Here is a 16,219-nt window from a genome sequence, read left to right on the forward strand (position 1 = left end):
GACCTGGCCATTCAATAAAGCTTTTTACCTCTAAACCTAGGTGTCGCATTTCTTTCCATGACACCATTCAGGTTTACTTCAGCGCCAAGAAACCTTTGGGTGACTGTGTGCTTTATACAATTAACATTAGCATCATTAACATTGACCATGTTGAAGTAACCCCCAGTGGTTTTGTAAACATACCACTGTGGTCACTCTTCTGTACCCAACGTGATAGGAGCATCTCTGAAAAAGATATGTAATAGATTTTTTTAATGGTTCTAAATGTGTTCTCTGGCTAAGAAATCTTTGCTGTATCTGTCCTTCTCAAATTCTTCCCCTGGTCTCCCTCTCAAAATGGTAACTGAATATTCTTAAAGGGAATATTCAGATAAATATGACAGATCAAACTCCACTAAATCAAAATACTCGGTTAATGTCTACTCATAGTTCTGTGTGAATCTCACTCTTTAGAAATCAAGCACTTTTACATCTGGTTCAGATAGGAATGTTACTTAAAAAGTACATTAAATTAATTATTTCATTGATGCTTTGTATTTAACACACTACTTGGCTTATAATAAAGCATTTCTACAACTCTATTTTTTTAAAAGAACATTTTTCTTCAGCATTATATTTACTTTGCTGCACAGGCTGTCCCCAATACATACATATATAGTGTAAACAGCCCCAATAATACATTCTATGTGATGCATATGTACTTTGTGTTGGAGAAGGTGAGATAAAAGTAATTTATTTAGCTGTTTGTATTCTCTAAATCTGAGCATTACTGTAATTACCAATTTGTTATTTAGTATAATTTGTCGAAAAGACCCAGCCATGGGACATTCTCGTAGTCAAGAATGAGATCTCCTATATATATATCTCTTGTTTTGTCGCCCACGGGACATTTGCCTAGTCACACATGAGATCTCCTATACATATCTCTTTTTTTCGCACCCATGAGACAATCTAGTCACGCACGAGATCTCCTATAGATATCTCTTGTTTTCTGGTCCATTGGACATTCTCCTAGTCAAGCAGGAGATCTCCTATAGATATCTCTGGTTTTCTCGCCCATGGGACATTCTCCTAGTCAAGTATAAGATCGACTCTACATATCTCTTGTTTTCTCACCCATGGGGCATTCTACTAGTCAAGCATGAGATCTACTATATATCTCTTGTTTTCTTGGCAATGGGACATTCTGCAAGTCAAGTGTGAACTTTTTCATACATATCTAATATTTTCTCGCCCATGGGACATTCTCGTTGTCAAGCATTAGATCTATAGATATCTCTTGTTTTCCCGCCCATGGGACATTCTCCTAGTCAAGCATGAGATCTACTATATATATCTCTTGTTTTCTTCTGAATAGTCATGAGGATCTCCAGCAAATGGCAGCGGGGGTGGGTAGTTGTAGATGCCCCCCATAAAAATCGACACAGTTGCCAAAATCATCACAGGAGTCACCACGAAGAGACAGAGCCGGTCGACCGTCCGTGCCATCCGGTTCCAGTTGTCCTTCTCCTGTAAAGTGACAGGAGAAAGAGTGAGCAATGCATTGAGGGAAAGAAGTCAAATCCTTTGAAATGGGGTTGAAAATGAGAAGAGAAAGATAAGACAAGCAGGGGATTCTTTGATTATGAGTTTTAGAGGGGTGGAATAATTCACAGATAAAGAAATTGGAAAAATTTCCATTGGCAGAGCCAAACCCTAGTGACTCACTGTTAGAAGGTTAATTTACCAATGAGACACTGCACTTTGGGCTTATTGCCACCTAAACCAATAAAATATTTTCATTAAAAAAGTCAACTATTTTCTCTATGTATTAATACAAGTAATGAGTTGCAGGAGTAGTTTTATGACAGACATCTTGAACAAACATGCAAGTTGTTTTTCAATGGTTTCCAGACCAGACTGCCATTTATCACCCACCAAACTGCTAGATTTACCAAATTATTCCTTAAATATTGTGCATTAATTAGAAAATAATCTATCAAAAGAGCAGTACCTTTAAATTAATATTTTACTAATTGCGGTAATAAAAGCCCGGGGCAGTAGAAAATACAAAATAAATACATTAGATAAATGCAGGGAAACTGAAGGTTGGGGTGTTGTGAGCGAGGCTTTTGATGTAAAGTGGGTGCAACTCATAGAACATACATAGGGGAGAGCGATAGGGACCAACTTCAGTGACCATGAAAATGAAGAATTAAGAAAAACACACAATTGCCTTGAGGGAAAATACTCCATATTCCCAGTCACTGAATCCAAGTCAAATGAATGAACTTGCAAGTTATCAAAATTACTTCGAAATAAAATTCCATTGTAGTTGTATAGTAACTGGTAAAACATTAATGGTGTAATGAGTAGTTGTTGTAAACAGGATGTGTAGGCCAGGTAAGTTTCCAAGTAGATTTATTGTAAGTTAGATGTTACAAGGATGAGAATCCCACCAGGAGCTGCCTCACTGCTGCTCAGCCCATCTCCAAGTGACACACACACACACACACACACACACACATTCCATTCACCAACATTCTCTCACACAGACACTCAGGCTGAGCAGCAGCAGTGTAACACGTTTACAACATATTTTGGCGACGATCTGGAAAAGAACCTGCGTGTTCCACCTGATGAACTACTGAAACTTGCATCCTGAAATAATTTCAAGGTAAAGAAAGCTATAATTTACAGACTTAAAGCATACTGGCACCCCTGAGTGAGCCCCACCAGTGACCCCTACATCGGTCGCCCCAACTACTCTGTGCCAGTCCTTGCTCTACTTTCCTGTTTACTCTCCTGCTTCCTAGGGACTGTTGTCCCTGTCCTGTTACTTTGGGACATTGTCTCCAGAAGTGCAGTTTACGAGGACAGCGTTCAGTTTTTAACCGCCTCCTTGTCCTGCTACCTGCCTTCCCTGCTGTTATGGATCAGCTGTTCCCTGTACTGCTAATTTAGGAGAGTGCCTCTATTGGCTGCCTGTCGTCATTCCACTTGTCTGCCATGCTGCCTTGGAACAGTAAGAACCTGCTCCGTTGCCCTGAGGAAGTGATCTGCTAGAGAACAAGATTGCCTTCTTACCCGCCTGCCCTGCTGCCTGCCAGTTTCTATGGTTTCATTGCTGTCTGCTCACATGGTGTATAATGATTTACACACTGCATGTATATTCTGGGAAAGCTTTTGGCAGTGTGTTGTGCTAGAACTGTGGCCATTTTTATCGTTTTTGTGCTTTTCTATTGCCCCCATTTCACATTTGCAGTTTAACGACTTCTCTGCAGTTTAAAACTGCTGCGCGTGTCGAGACTAGCATGCACACACACTCCGCGCGCTGCCTTATCTGCATTCCTTTGTCTAGCCTTGTCACCGCGTTTGCAGTGGATCTTGGATGCCGGCATGCACCTACGTGCCGTGAGCCACCCGGCTCAGCGTCATGTACCTGCCGCCACCTTGAGTTTGGCACAAGAAGGCCGGCGTCTTCTGTGATATCTTGTTTGTTTTTGACCAACCAAGATGGGTGTTTTTTCTGTTCTTCTATAAAGTTTATCTCGCCTGATGTCACCGGGAACGTTGTTGGATCCGCGTGGACTGGTCATCTCTGCCTCTTCTGTGTCTTTGCAGTGAGTTTACTTAATGTGTTTTCTCACCGGTATTCTTCAAGCAACATGACTATATTGTGAGGCTGCCCCGGGCCCACGCAGGGGGCCCTCCTAAGAGGGCGGCCAGCCTTAGTGCCACAGGATGGCACTGTTGCCAGCGTTGTAGTGGTCAGGTGACCCAGGGGGTCCCCTCGGTGCAGCGTCACTTCCGGCAGGAGGGGGGGCGGGGGAAAGGTATTTATACCTTTCCCGCCGTCCGAGCGACCTCTTTTGATGACCAGCAGTGCCCCTCCAGCTGGTCTGCCCGGACGCTGCTTGTGACATGGTTTCTCCTCCAGCCTGGCTGCCCTCGTGCGCCTAGCGGTGAGTCCTCTGCCCCCCCACGCTTGCCCCCTTCCCCCTTTGGGTGTTCTTGGCGGACTTCGGAGTCGCGGTGCGTCCGTATACCCCCTCCCCCGCCTTGGCACGGGTCCCCGGACTTGTCCTCCTCTATGCTTCTTGTATCTCTGCGCCCTTGTAGGTTCATCTGCCCGCAATTCTTCACCTTCCTGTATCGCTCTCTCCCCCCGACTCTCAACCCTCCCCCCCCTTTGTGTCCAGGGCTCAGATGCTCCTACCGCCGCCTTTTGCTGCGTGCTGGCCCCCCCACACGCCCCGCTCACCTCCTCGTTCTGTAGCATTGTTTTTTGGTGCTTTGCTGGTCCGCCGGACCTGCCTCCCCGCGCTGGTTTTCCACATGCTTGGGGGCACCTCCGCTGGCGGTTTGTTGGCAGCGTGGCGGGCCCCTGCCGTGAGCCCGCCTCCTGCATGTGGTGTTGGTTGTGGGCCCGGCCCTTTCATGCCATCCCCTGCTGCCTTACTAACACGGTGGTTCCCGGGCCGTTTTTCGCGGCCCGGGCGCGCCCCTACCGCCATGCTGGCAGCAATTCACGCCGCGGGCCTTGCGGGCACCCGCCAATTGGTGCCCTCTACTTTCATCCCTGCTAGTGGCCACGCATGCGCTTTTTCGCGGCTCATCGCTCCACCCCCTCGCACCTGGGCAATATTTAACCCGTTCCAACCCGGTTGGTTTTCCCCCGCTTCACCTGTCACGCTGTTTGCGGCCACCTGGTGGCGTCACTCCCTCCCCCTCCCCGGCTTTTCCTCCTCCTGTCCGGCGCTGCGGCTGCCTTGCACCTCCCGGGGTCAACTGTTCCAGCTTGCTCTGGCTTTTCTTTCCTTTTTGCGCCCTCGCCTTTCTGGTACCATCGGGCATACCGGCTACAATTTCTTTTAATGGTGATTCTTATTTGTTTCATGGACCAGATTTTAAAATGTTTTATATATTTGTATTTTGCCATGCTATCATCAGGATTCCATTGGCAGGGGTTAACGTGCTGGGATTTTCTAGCCAGGGTTTTTTGCTTCCTTAATGCCTGCCTACCTTGCAATGCAATTACAGTTGGTATTTCTTTATAGCATGCATGTTAGTAGTCCTGATACCTACAGGCCAATTTCGCGCTATTTTAAACGTTTGTCTTTTTTTTTTTTTTTTTTTAAATAAAGAAAAAGAGAAAAAAAAATCCTTCATTGTGTAGCTTTTCGCCCATTTTTCCCCGTCCTTTAGCATTTGACTTCACCACCCCTCTAGCGGCACTTGTTCAGCTGGGGGCATGTGCTTTTCACGGCCGCCTATGCATAACCCCTGCCAGTTGGAGGCAGGTGGGACCACGTGAATTTTCCGTTGTGTTCGGGGTGGGGGGGGGGGCTTTCATGCTTATCCATTATGTCCCTATGCAGGAACAGCGCTGACCGCCGCCCAACTCATCGGGGAAATACCAGTAACATCGACAGCTAAAAGGGGCAGAGCACACTGGGGCCAGTATGTGGTTGGCAAGGGCAACAAGGCAATGAGGCTAACACTTCTTTTCTATTTTCAGAAGTTAATTGAACAGACATTCAAGCGGAAATAATAGAAGGGGAGACGCGGAACATTGAAGCAGGTACAGCAGGTGGTGCTACAGGGAGGGTGTGTGTCAGACACGGACTGGGAGAGGTCGCAGAATTTTCAGTGTCCAGCAGGGAATGTCTCTAGACGCTAAGGGGGACTATGCTAACTTGTCTTTTATCTCTCACTTAGGATTTCGCAGTTTTCAGTCTTGGAACGCACACAATCATTCTGACGTCTTCTCTGAGTAAGTGCTTAAGGGTGGTGGGGAGGGGACACAGCAGCTAGCAGCAAGAGTCCTGGCCAAAGCAGGGCGTAGTATTGTGCTATCTGACACTTTTTTTATCTCCGTAGATTGAGGGACACGGTATCCGACGATCGGTCATGGAGAGCCAAGGGTCATCACCCCTTTTCACACAGACATCGCAGGTGGACGATTTGTTGCCGGAGGCCACGCTGGAAGCAAAATGGGCAGCATTTATTCAGATGGCCAAGGGAAAGGGCCTGTCTTGGGCCACGGGAATCCTGAAGGCCGTAGAATCGGAGGACTCTGGCGTCGTCTGCGAGCCACCCCCTCCTGAGCTGGACCTCAACGCTGAGGCCGGGCCATCGAGAGCTTCAAAGCGGGTCTGTAAGCCAACGTCAAAGGACTTCCCGGCAGACCCGCTGCCAGCCAAATCCAGGGCCCTGCACGCGCAGAAGGAGATAGGGCCCCAGCAAGCTACACCTCAGCCCGTGGGGCCAGCGACCCCACAAGACAATCCGGCCGCATCTATGTACGCTACACGAGAGGACCTTGGTAAGCTCACTGACACGCTCAAGAACTTCATGGCAGAGCTAAGAGGGGGACAGCTAAACCCCTGCCCCCCACCTTTGAACAACAGCACTCCTGCAGGAGGGGGGGGCGCAGGCAGCTGCAAGGGTGTGGGCTAGCCAGACGGATCTTCAGCATACCCTGTTGGGGGCGCCTGCCCCCGCCACCCCTGGGGCGTCATCTGGAGTGTCTGTCACGCTTGCACCATGCAAGGCTCTTGAGGGAGCGGGTGAGGCTTCCCTTTCCGCGACACCCGACACCCTCCCAGCGCCTCCTAACGGACAAGAGGCAGCAGTTCCAACGGGCACTGCATCAGTTAGCTCCCCGCCTTCTGCCAGTGTGCTTGTTAGCTCCCCTGCTAGTGCTAGTCAGGCCACGCTAGGAACGCCATCTTCCCCGGCCATCACGCTGTCATTGGGGGTCCACCCTGTTCAGCAGACCTGGGCCCCCGCTCCAGTCCAGCTCGTCGCAGCAGCTCCTTTACTGTCCGGTCACTGCTCCTTGGCCTGGCAGGTCCCCTTAGCGGCTAAGGAGGTTATCTGGAGGCGGGAGCTGATAGATATCTTCTCTCTGCTCTTGTTGGCTCAGGATGGGGTAGATGCCAGAAAAGCGGGGGTCAAGGAGGACGACAAGAAGGTTAAGTACCAGCCGTGGCCAGAAAAGTCCATAGAGAATTGGCTAGACGCGTTTGCCATCTTGTCAGCAGTCATCCTTGAGAAACATCCAGAGCAGACGCAGGGTCTGATTCAATACGGGGCTTTAATCCTCACTGAGGCAGTGAAGTGGGGGGGACAGGGCTGGGTTACCTATGACAGGGAGTTTAGAAAACGGATGTCCTTGTGTCCAGAGATGCGGTGGGATCAGAAAGAAGTTCAGCTTTGACTGGACCACATGGGATCACGCACGCTGCTAGGTGCAGGGGCACAGACTAAAAGTCAGGTTACCAAGGAAGCCAGCGGTACTACCTCTCACCCAGAGACATGGGGAGACAAACAGTCCTTTCGGGGGGGGGACAGGTGGAGAGGGGGCAATAGAGGGGGTTTCAGAAGGTCGCCACCTGGGACCTGCCGTTTATTCAACACGGGGTCCTGCTCTTGGGGTAAAACATGCACATTTTTACACGCATGCAACAAATGTGGGAGGCCACACCCAGCAAGTTCTTGCCACTCACAACAAGGAGGCACCAACAAGGGCAAGCAAGACTCTGCTAGTTAGTGTGGGCACCTCAGGTCCCTCCCCATCCCTTGAAGTAGCGAGTACTGGGTCCACACAGTTTTACCCTTGCAACACACCACCTTTTCACACGGGGGACCGACACCAGGTAGATGGGGGCACGATCAAGGGTCCCTCGCCAGTCTGTTTGTCAAACCTCTTACCTCTCCTCAGACAGTACCCCCTCACACAGGACAGTCAGTTGCTTCTATCTGGATTTTGCGAGGGCTTCAGAATTCCTTTTGTGGGACCCGAAGGGGCAAGGGAGGACGATAACCTCAGGTCACCCAAAGAACTGCCTGAAGTTGTTTGGGCCAAAGTAGAGAAGGAGAGGGCACTTGGGAGGGTGGCGGGCCCTTTCGTGCGACCGCCCCTGGAGAATTTTGTGGTTTCTCCTCTGGGGGTGGTGCCCAAGAAGGAGCATGGGTCTTTTTTCCTTATACACCACCTCTCTTACCCGGAAGGGGGCTCGGTCAACCATGGGCTGGAGGTAGGCGCTTGTTCTGTCACGTATTGTACACTGGACGTGGCTTTGGACCTAGTCAGGAGGGCGGGCAAGGGCGCATGGTTAGCCAAAGCGGACATCGAATCGGCGTTTCGCTTGCTACCAGTGCATCCAAGCAGCCAACACCTGCTAGGTTTCAAGCTAGAAGGCAGGTACTTTTACGACCGGTGAATGCCCATGGGTTGTGCAGTCTCTTGTGCTTACTTCGAAGCATTCAGCAGCTTCCTCCAGTGGGCCCTTCAGACATGCTATGGAGTCGCAGGGGTGACCCACTACCTAGACGATTTCCTATTCATTGGGACTGATGGGTCGCAGGACTGCAGCAATGCCCTTAAGGATTTTGAGCGGCTGGCCAGTCATTTGGGTGTCCACCTGGTGCCAGGGAAGACGGAAGGTCCAGGGCAAGTTCTAACCTTTTTTGGGATTGAACTTGGCACCTTAGCAGGGGAATCCAGGCTCCCAGCTGACAAGGTCCAGGACCTTGCACAGCACATCCAGTCAGCCTTGGGGGAGGAGAAGGTCACGTTGGGCTTCTTGCAGAGCCTGCTGGGCAAGCTCAACTTCACTGCCAGGATAATACCTGCGGGGAGGGTTTTTGCACGGAGGATTGCTAGGGCAACGGCTAAGGTCAAGAGGAAGCCCCACCAAGTCAGGCTAAGCAAGGGGTTGAAGGAAGACCTGGGCATGTGGGCAAGCTTCTTGGAAAGATTCAATTGCGCAGTCTTATGGAGGGCACCTTGGCGGGATCCCCGGAACTCGTCTTGTTCACGGATGCGTCTGGCAGGGAGGGCTTTGGGGTCATCCTGGACACAGAGTGGTACGCGCAGAGCTGGCCCAATGTCTGGCGCAGAAAGAAGATCACGGCCAACATTACAGTACTGGCATTGTTCCCAATAGTGGTGGCCTTCCACTTATGGCCCTCTGTTCTGTCTGCACGTAGGGTCCTTTTCTGGTCCGATAACCTGGCGGTGGTCCAGGCTATCAATTCCCAGTCTGCATCCTGCCCGCTTGTATTGTGTTTACTGAGGGAACTAGTGAGGGTGTGTCTGGTGAACAACATTGAGTGTAGGGCGCGACATACTCAGGGGGTGCAGAACAGCGGCTGATGCTCTCTCTCGTTTTCAGTGGCACAGGTTCTGGGAGGCGTGGCCGAGAGCGAGGGAGGAGATGACCCCTTTTCCAGCACATCTATGGTTCCTACTGAATCTGTCAGGCGCTTGAGGGGGATGGGCGAGCTGTCCTTAGCACCTCGGACTGTCAAGTGGTACAGGGCGTATGTGAACAATTTCTGTTCCGCAACTGGCGCATGAGACAAAGGGAGGTCATCCCTGGAGAGCAGGACTCAGGACTTCATTTTGTGGGCAAAAGACCAAGGGAAGAGCCAACCGTGGATTGGGGGACACCTGTCAGCAATCAGCCAACAAGCGAGATTAAGGGGGCAAGAAGACCCCACGAAGTCCTTCTTGATCCGGGCTGCGCTCAAAGGCTGGGCCAGGAGTGAGCCTCGAGCACCGGACAACAGGGCAGCCATAGATTTCGTAACGCTGCAAGGGATGCTGGATTGGGTTGGCAGGGAGACCCACTCTGCTTTTGAGGCAGCCCTCTTCGCGGCCACCTTTAGCCTGGCCTTCTTTGGGACTTTTAGAATGGGGGAACTTGTAGCGAGATCTAGACAAGACACGTCGGGGTGGCATTGAACCTTCAGGACACGGCGTTGGCAGGCAGTTCCCTCACCATTAGACTACGTAGATCCAAAACGGACCAGGCAGGGGTAGGGAAGCTTATCGTGCTCAACAAACTGGAGATCGCCAAGTATTGTCCGGTGCGCTTAGTCGCGTCCTACCTGGCGTTGCGGCCCACAACAGAAGGTTACCTGCTAGTGCACGCTGACAGTTCTCCCTTGACCAAATACCAGTTACAGTGCGTAATGGCGGTGTGTTTAGAGCTGTCAGGCAAAAAGATCCAGGGCACACGATTCTGCAGTCACTCATTCCGTATAGGGGCAGCGACCACGGCTTTCCAGGCGGGTTTGCCGGAGGAAAGCATCAAACTGGTGGGGCATTGGGAGTCCAATTTTTATAAGAAATACATTCGCCCATAAGGGGCCCCATGCACACACGGAACGAGGAAGGGTGTTAGTTGTGTCAAATAAGGTTGCGACTTTATGTTGGTGTTTTTACTTTTGTACTTGTTTGCAAGTGTAATGGCGTTTGCAGTGCTCTGTGTAATAAATTGATTTTCAAACTTCCTCATCTTTATTTGCTAGGGAAGACGGTCTGGGTGATGGGCCATTCGGGAGTCCAGAGGGTGTCTCAGTGGGCGGATATCAGAAAATGGCGGCACGGGTTTACAGCCACGAGGATAATATGGATTGGGACACCAGACATGCGTTGGAATAGCCTGATGAAGAGAGTCTTCAGAATTTAGGGGAGGGTGTCCCACTGCCCGATTTATTAGTGATACACCTAGGGGGGAATGATCTGGTTCGCCTAGGGAGGAAGGACCTGCTTCATGAGATGAGGGCCACCATGTGCGAGCTGAGCAACAAGCTGTTGATCTGTGAATTATGGTGGTCCGAAATCACAACTCGGTAGGTTTGGCGGGGCGCGCGTTCCAGGGATGCCATGGAGACCTCGCGCAGAAGGGTGAACAGCGCTATGCGGAAGTTCTCGGAGCAAAGGGGTTTTGGATTTATCCGCCATGGGCTGCTACATGCTAAATGCACAGGGTGCTTCGAGTCAGATGGGATTCACCTGTCCAGAGTGGGCATGGACTTATTCTTGTTGGATCTGGGGGAGGCCTTGGAAACAGCAGGGTGTAAGTAGGTAGCGCTATATGGTGGGGGGCCCTGGGATGACGGGGGCCACACCAGGGCTGTGGCGGAGTTACAGGGCGATCCAAAGACTGTAAGGTACAGATGGGTACCCTCTACAGGAGCACAGTAAGGGTGCTAAAGCCAATTATCCCCAGGGAGGTCCTCGCGGCGGATCCTGGAAGAGCGACGGAGCCCCGTTAGAGCAACGCCTGCAACGCTCCGGCCTCCCCGTAGCTGGGAGGGGCGTGAGTAAGGGGCGGACTGGCGGTCCAACCGGAGGAAGGGGCTAACCCCTCCCCCAAATGGCAAACACCGGTTGGTCGCGGCCACCGGGTTTTATGCCTCATCAGGTGGGCAGGCGGCGAGGGGCCGCCTGCCCTGGGATCGCCCGTAAGTTAACCCACCATGTTGACATATTGTTATGTTAATAAACCTGCAGCAAGTTTCTCCACCAAAATTGTGTTGTGTCTGAGTTATTACATGTTTTGCTGTGGGAGGGCTGGGGATTGTGCCGATATTGACACTATGTCAGGCTGCCCCGGGCCCACACAGGGGGCCCTCCTAAGAGGGCGGGCAGCCTTAGTGCCACAGGATGGCACTGTCGCCAGCGTTGTAGTGGTCAGGGGACCCAGGGGGTCCCCTCGGTGCAGCGTCACTTCAGGCAGGAGGGGGGGCGGGGGAAAGGTATTTATACCTTTCCCGCCGTCCGAGCGACCTCTTTTGATTACCAAGGATGCCCCTCCTGCTGGTCTGCCCGGACGCTGTTTACCCTCCCCACCGCTTTCCCGGCGTACGGGCAGGGGGGGGGGTGTTTCAACTAATGTTTCAACTAAAAACTTGTTATTTTGTGTTGCAGGCGGAGTTACAGGGCGATCCAAAGGCTGTAAGGTACAGATGGATACCCTCTACAGGAGCACAGTAAGGGTGCTAAAGCCAATTATCTCCAGGGAGGTCCTCGTGGGGGATCCTGGAGGAGCGACGGCGCGCGTTAGTTCTACGGGCGGTTGTGCACCTGAGCAACCGGGGGTTGCCTGCAATGCTACCCCCCCGTAGCTGGGAGGGGCGTGAGTAGGGGGCGGACTGGCGGTCCACCGGAGGGAGGGGCTAACCCCTCCCCCAAATGGCAAACACCGGTTGGTCGCGGCCACTGGGTTTTATGCCTCATCAGGTGGGCAGGTGGCGAGGGGCCGCCTGCCCTGGGATCGCCCGTAAGCTAACCCACCATGTTGACATATTGTTATGTTAATAAACCTGCAGCAAGTTTCTCCACCAAAATTGTGTTGTGTCTGAGTTATTACATGTTTTGCTGTGGGAGGGCTGGGGATTGTGCCGATATTGGCACTATGCGCTTAAGAAGCGCATGTTCCTGTTTCTCCAGATGCTCCAATTTCCTTCTTCTTGTTTCATTTCGGACCGTCCTTTGTTACCTCTCACCTTAAAGGTACTGCTGTGTTTTCTGCCTTCCTGCCACATGTAAACTTCAACATAAAGGTACTGCTGTGTTTTCTGCCTCACTGCCACATGTATTCAAGCAACTTGCCTTGTTTTGAAGCCACTATTTTCTGTGTCTGCGCACTCGTGTCAGCAATGTGTTGTGTGCTGGACATACTTGGCGAGTCAAGCAGTTTGTACAGAGCTACATATGTTTCATGGGAACTTCCATCTATCTTTTTTTAATTGTAATCTGTACTCCTCTTACCACTGCTTCTTACCTGCTGTGTTTGGGACTGTAATTTACTCGGGTTAGAGTTCGCTCACCGGTGTTCCTAGGTGTCCTTCCCTGTGTTTTTCTTCTTATGTCCTATGCCATATACATGTTGTTGTACTATGCTTACTGATGTGCTAATGTGTTAATGCTTTATTCTTGCTTCCCTAAGGTACTTGTACTTATGTTTCCTGGCATGTGTATGGATATGCTTGGAAATTACTGTTAATTATTGTGTCCCACTCTTACGTGGTTATGGGTTGGTGTTGTTTAACCACCCATTGTAGTATGGATTTCTTGTGTTTGCCTGAGAGGAGTGTCTCTTCAAGTGCTTAGTACTTAGTATGCATTTACTTACCTTATATGCAGTTACGTTCCTTCTGCACATTTACATTAGTCCTGTGTGAAGTCCCTTTGACACATCACAACCCAACTTTATGTTTGGGTGAAGGTTATTGTTGGTGATCGGTGTTATCTTTACTTGTTTTGTATGCCTACTTCATATGCATTTACTAACATGATTTTCAGGTTACTGCTTGCTTGCATGTGTATTACTCCCTTGGATTTCAAGGTTTCCTTGCTTGATTTGCGTTTTCCTTTCGCACGTAAGGGTTGCGTTGGGTGTTCCCTTGGTTCTGTGTGAAGCCCCTCCACACTTCACACCCCAACTTGAGTTGTTGGGGGAAGAGTTTTGCCTGCTTACTTATACGTGCATTTACTTAGGTGATTTCAGATTGCTTCTTGCTTTACTTACTTGATTTCAGATTGCTTCTTGCTTGGTCTGCATTGCATTGTCCCTCCCTTGGGTGTCAAGGTCACCTTTGCTTGATTTGGGTTTTCCCCTCGCACGCCAGGGTTGCGATAGGAGTCCTGTTGGTTCTGTGTGAAGACCCTCTACTGAGGTATGCTCTGTTAGGTACGAGTGCTATTAGTCAGGCAAACCTGTCAGAAAATCTCTCATAGGCTTGGAGTAAATACTGAAATCAGTACACACACACTATTTGGTATTTTGAACTATATGATAAATTAGTATGCTCTACAAATCATATGCACTTGCATGATTAAGAATTTCAGATGGAACTCAGCAAATATACTTATTAGGACCAAGGTCAGATAAGTTACAATCATTTTTCATTACACATTCCTATACAATTAGTCTCAAATCGACCTACATTATTCCCAGTGACCAGCATGGCTATGTTAGATGTCCACAATTTATCAAGTCATGTAAAGCGAATTTCCGACTTGAGGACTGAAGGCGGAATAAGGTAGTATGGAGGCGAATTTCCAACTTGGTAAATTGTGGTAATCAAATACAACCATGCTTGTTCCCTCTTGCCAGGGCCTTTAGGGTGGTGTGACCGGTGCCTCTGCACTGGGCTCTGACTTCGGGGGTACCATTTCCTCAAATATATTATGGAATTTAAAGCACCTGCTGCAGTTTTCCTTGCCTTCAGCATTTTTCCAGGAACAATAAAAATCTCAAGGCAACTTTGGCGATTAATGGAGCTGCTGGGGAGCGATGGAGTTTAGCCTAGTGGAAGGTTTGACTCATCAAAAGGTAGCTCAGAGGGTTCCTGCTGCATAGCACATGTACCAAGCAGATCACAACATGCCTATAATGTAAATAGTCCAGTGGGTTACTGTTTTTGTCAGATAGATATTTTTGTTACTTGCAGCTTATAAGTTAAAATCCTAATATTGAACAGTGAGCTTTATTACCTGCCATCAAAAAGCTCCATGCAGAAGTGCATGTGAGATGGTGTGGTTATGGAGACTTGAGGGGTGGTAGCGAGGGAGTCCGTGGAGAAGGAGGTCACTCGGGGCGTCAACAAGCATTGTCACACCGGGCGCCACAAGCACTAAAGCTGGCCCTGCCTCCTGCAACCAGTGCATGTGTCTAAGCCTGCCCTTACATGGGTATGCTATATACCTTTCTGAATTTTATGTTATGTTATTTTAATTTATAACGCGCACCAATCACCCCGGGATGGTTCCATGGATAGAGAAGGGTTGTTCGTTAAATAGGCTATTGAACAATGCTTCTTGTTGAAAAATATAGTAATGAGCAGTTTACTCCTACATTTCTTCCTCTTTACTGAAAGAAAGAGGTAAATTTTCTATATTGCCCTTATGTCAGCTACTGCACTCATGAACGGTTTAAGCACCAGAGATTGCAAATTTTCCTTCTCTGCTGACCTAGAATAAATTTGAAGAAGAACATGGAGTTTAAGGAAAAACACCAATCAGGCACACATTTATCAGTGGCAACATTTGGGGAGAGGATGTAGTTTAACGTCTAGAGAGGTCAACCTTGAAGCTGGGGAACTTGGTTCGAGTCTCCACATCCCATGATTTTGGGCAAATCGCTCAATCTCCCAGTGTCTAACAAAATGAATGTGTCTGTCGTAACGCAACTGATGCTCATGTAATTCGTTCTGATACCTTCGGGTCAAGTTTGCGCTGTATAAAACTCCTGGAAAAAAAACATTTAGATACGGTAGCTAGCTTTCTATGCCCAGCCCTTGCATTGAACACTTTAGCATTTTCAAAAACAGTGACCATCTTGACAGTTGACCACTGTTTTCAGGCAGGTGGCTCCCCACGCCGCACAGCTCCACCTGATTGTGCCCGTGTTTCCCTCCCTCACTGCTGCCGCGAGTTCATGCCATTCCTCTGCATCTGTATTTTTTCCCTTCTGCCTGTCTGCCGTTTTTTTCACTCTTTTCACTTTCACTGTATTTCACTTTCACTGTATTTCTCTCTCTATTTGCTTACTGCTCCTTTCTGGGACTCTCTTTTGACTTTGGCATTTCTGCCAGTTCCCCTTCCTGCTGCTGCGTCCCCTGTGGCCCCGCCCCCTCGTGCACTGATTCGCTCCCCGCACCCCCCTCCCAGCTGCTCCTCCCTCCCAACTCACCTTCTTAATGGCGGCTGCTGTGCGGTCGCGTGCAGCGGGCATGCAGCGGGCACGCCGCTGGCGTGCTGAAGGCGCGCCTAAGGCAAGCCCGCCTATGCCCGTCCGCTCCTGGACTGCGCCCAGCGCCAGACCCCCTGGCCCCACGAGAGCCACGATGCCCGACGCCGCTACAAAGCCAACATCCTCTACGAACTCAACACCGGCCGATCATCCACCTGCTTCCAGACCACAATGAAGCTCACTCGCGGACACTTCGCCTGTCGGAGCTGCAGCTTCACCAGCCACCGAACACCTGCTTGTCCTGTCCCACCAACCAGGGCAGATCGCAACCATCTCAGATGCATACTACTCAACACCCGCTCCGTCCACAAGCACGCCATCGAACTATGGGACCTAGTCAACTCATCCTCCCCGGACATCACCTTCCTGGCGGAGACCTGGATGAACCCCGCATCGGCACCCGCCATAGCCATCCCGGACGGCTACAAGACCACCCGCAGGGACCGTACCAACAGACCAGGAGGAGGAATCACCATTGTCCACAGGAGTACCCTCAGAATCTTGATTAGCACCGAAGACAACCTCAGCACTGCCGAATACCTGCACTTCCAGATCCACATCGATCCCAACACCACCCTAAGAGTAACCCTCACACGCCCTGGCCTCCACAGACTACATCCTCCCCGGAGACCTGAACTTCCACCTCGAGAATGTCGACAGCAATTCAACCACCCTGCTCG

General features: G+C 50.3%; 1 protein-coding gene across 2 annotated transcripts in view; it reads right to left on the reverse strand.

Annotated features, from left to right (window-relative positions):
- Positions 1–717: 717 nt before the first annotated feature.
- LOC146786159 (acetylcholine receptor subunit delta-like) overlaps positions 718–16,219 on the reverse strand; it is a 146,628-nt gene continuing 131,126 nt past the window's right edge. For both annotated transcript variants that reach the window (XM_085635683.1, XM_085635682.1), the window contains one exon: positions 718–1,509. In XM_085635683.1, coding sequence (XP_085491809.1) covers positions 1,327–1,509 — 183 coding nt within the window. In that variant the 3' untranslated portion in view covers positions 718–1,326. The remainder of the gene's footprint in view (positions 1,510–16,219) is intronic.

This window comes from Triturus cristatus, chromosome 11 (genome assembly GCF_964204655.1).
Source record: "Triturus cristatus chromosome 11, aTriCri1.1, whole genome shotgun sequence".
Classification (NCBI taxonomy): Eukaryota; Metazoa; Chordata; class Amphibia; order Caudata; family Salamandridae; genus Triturus; species Triturus cristatus.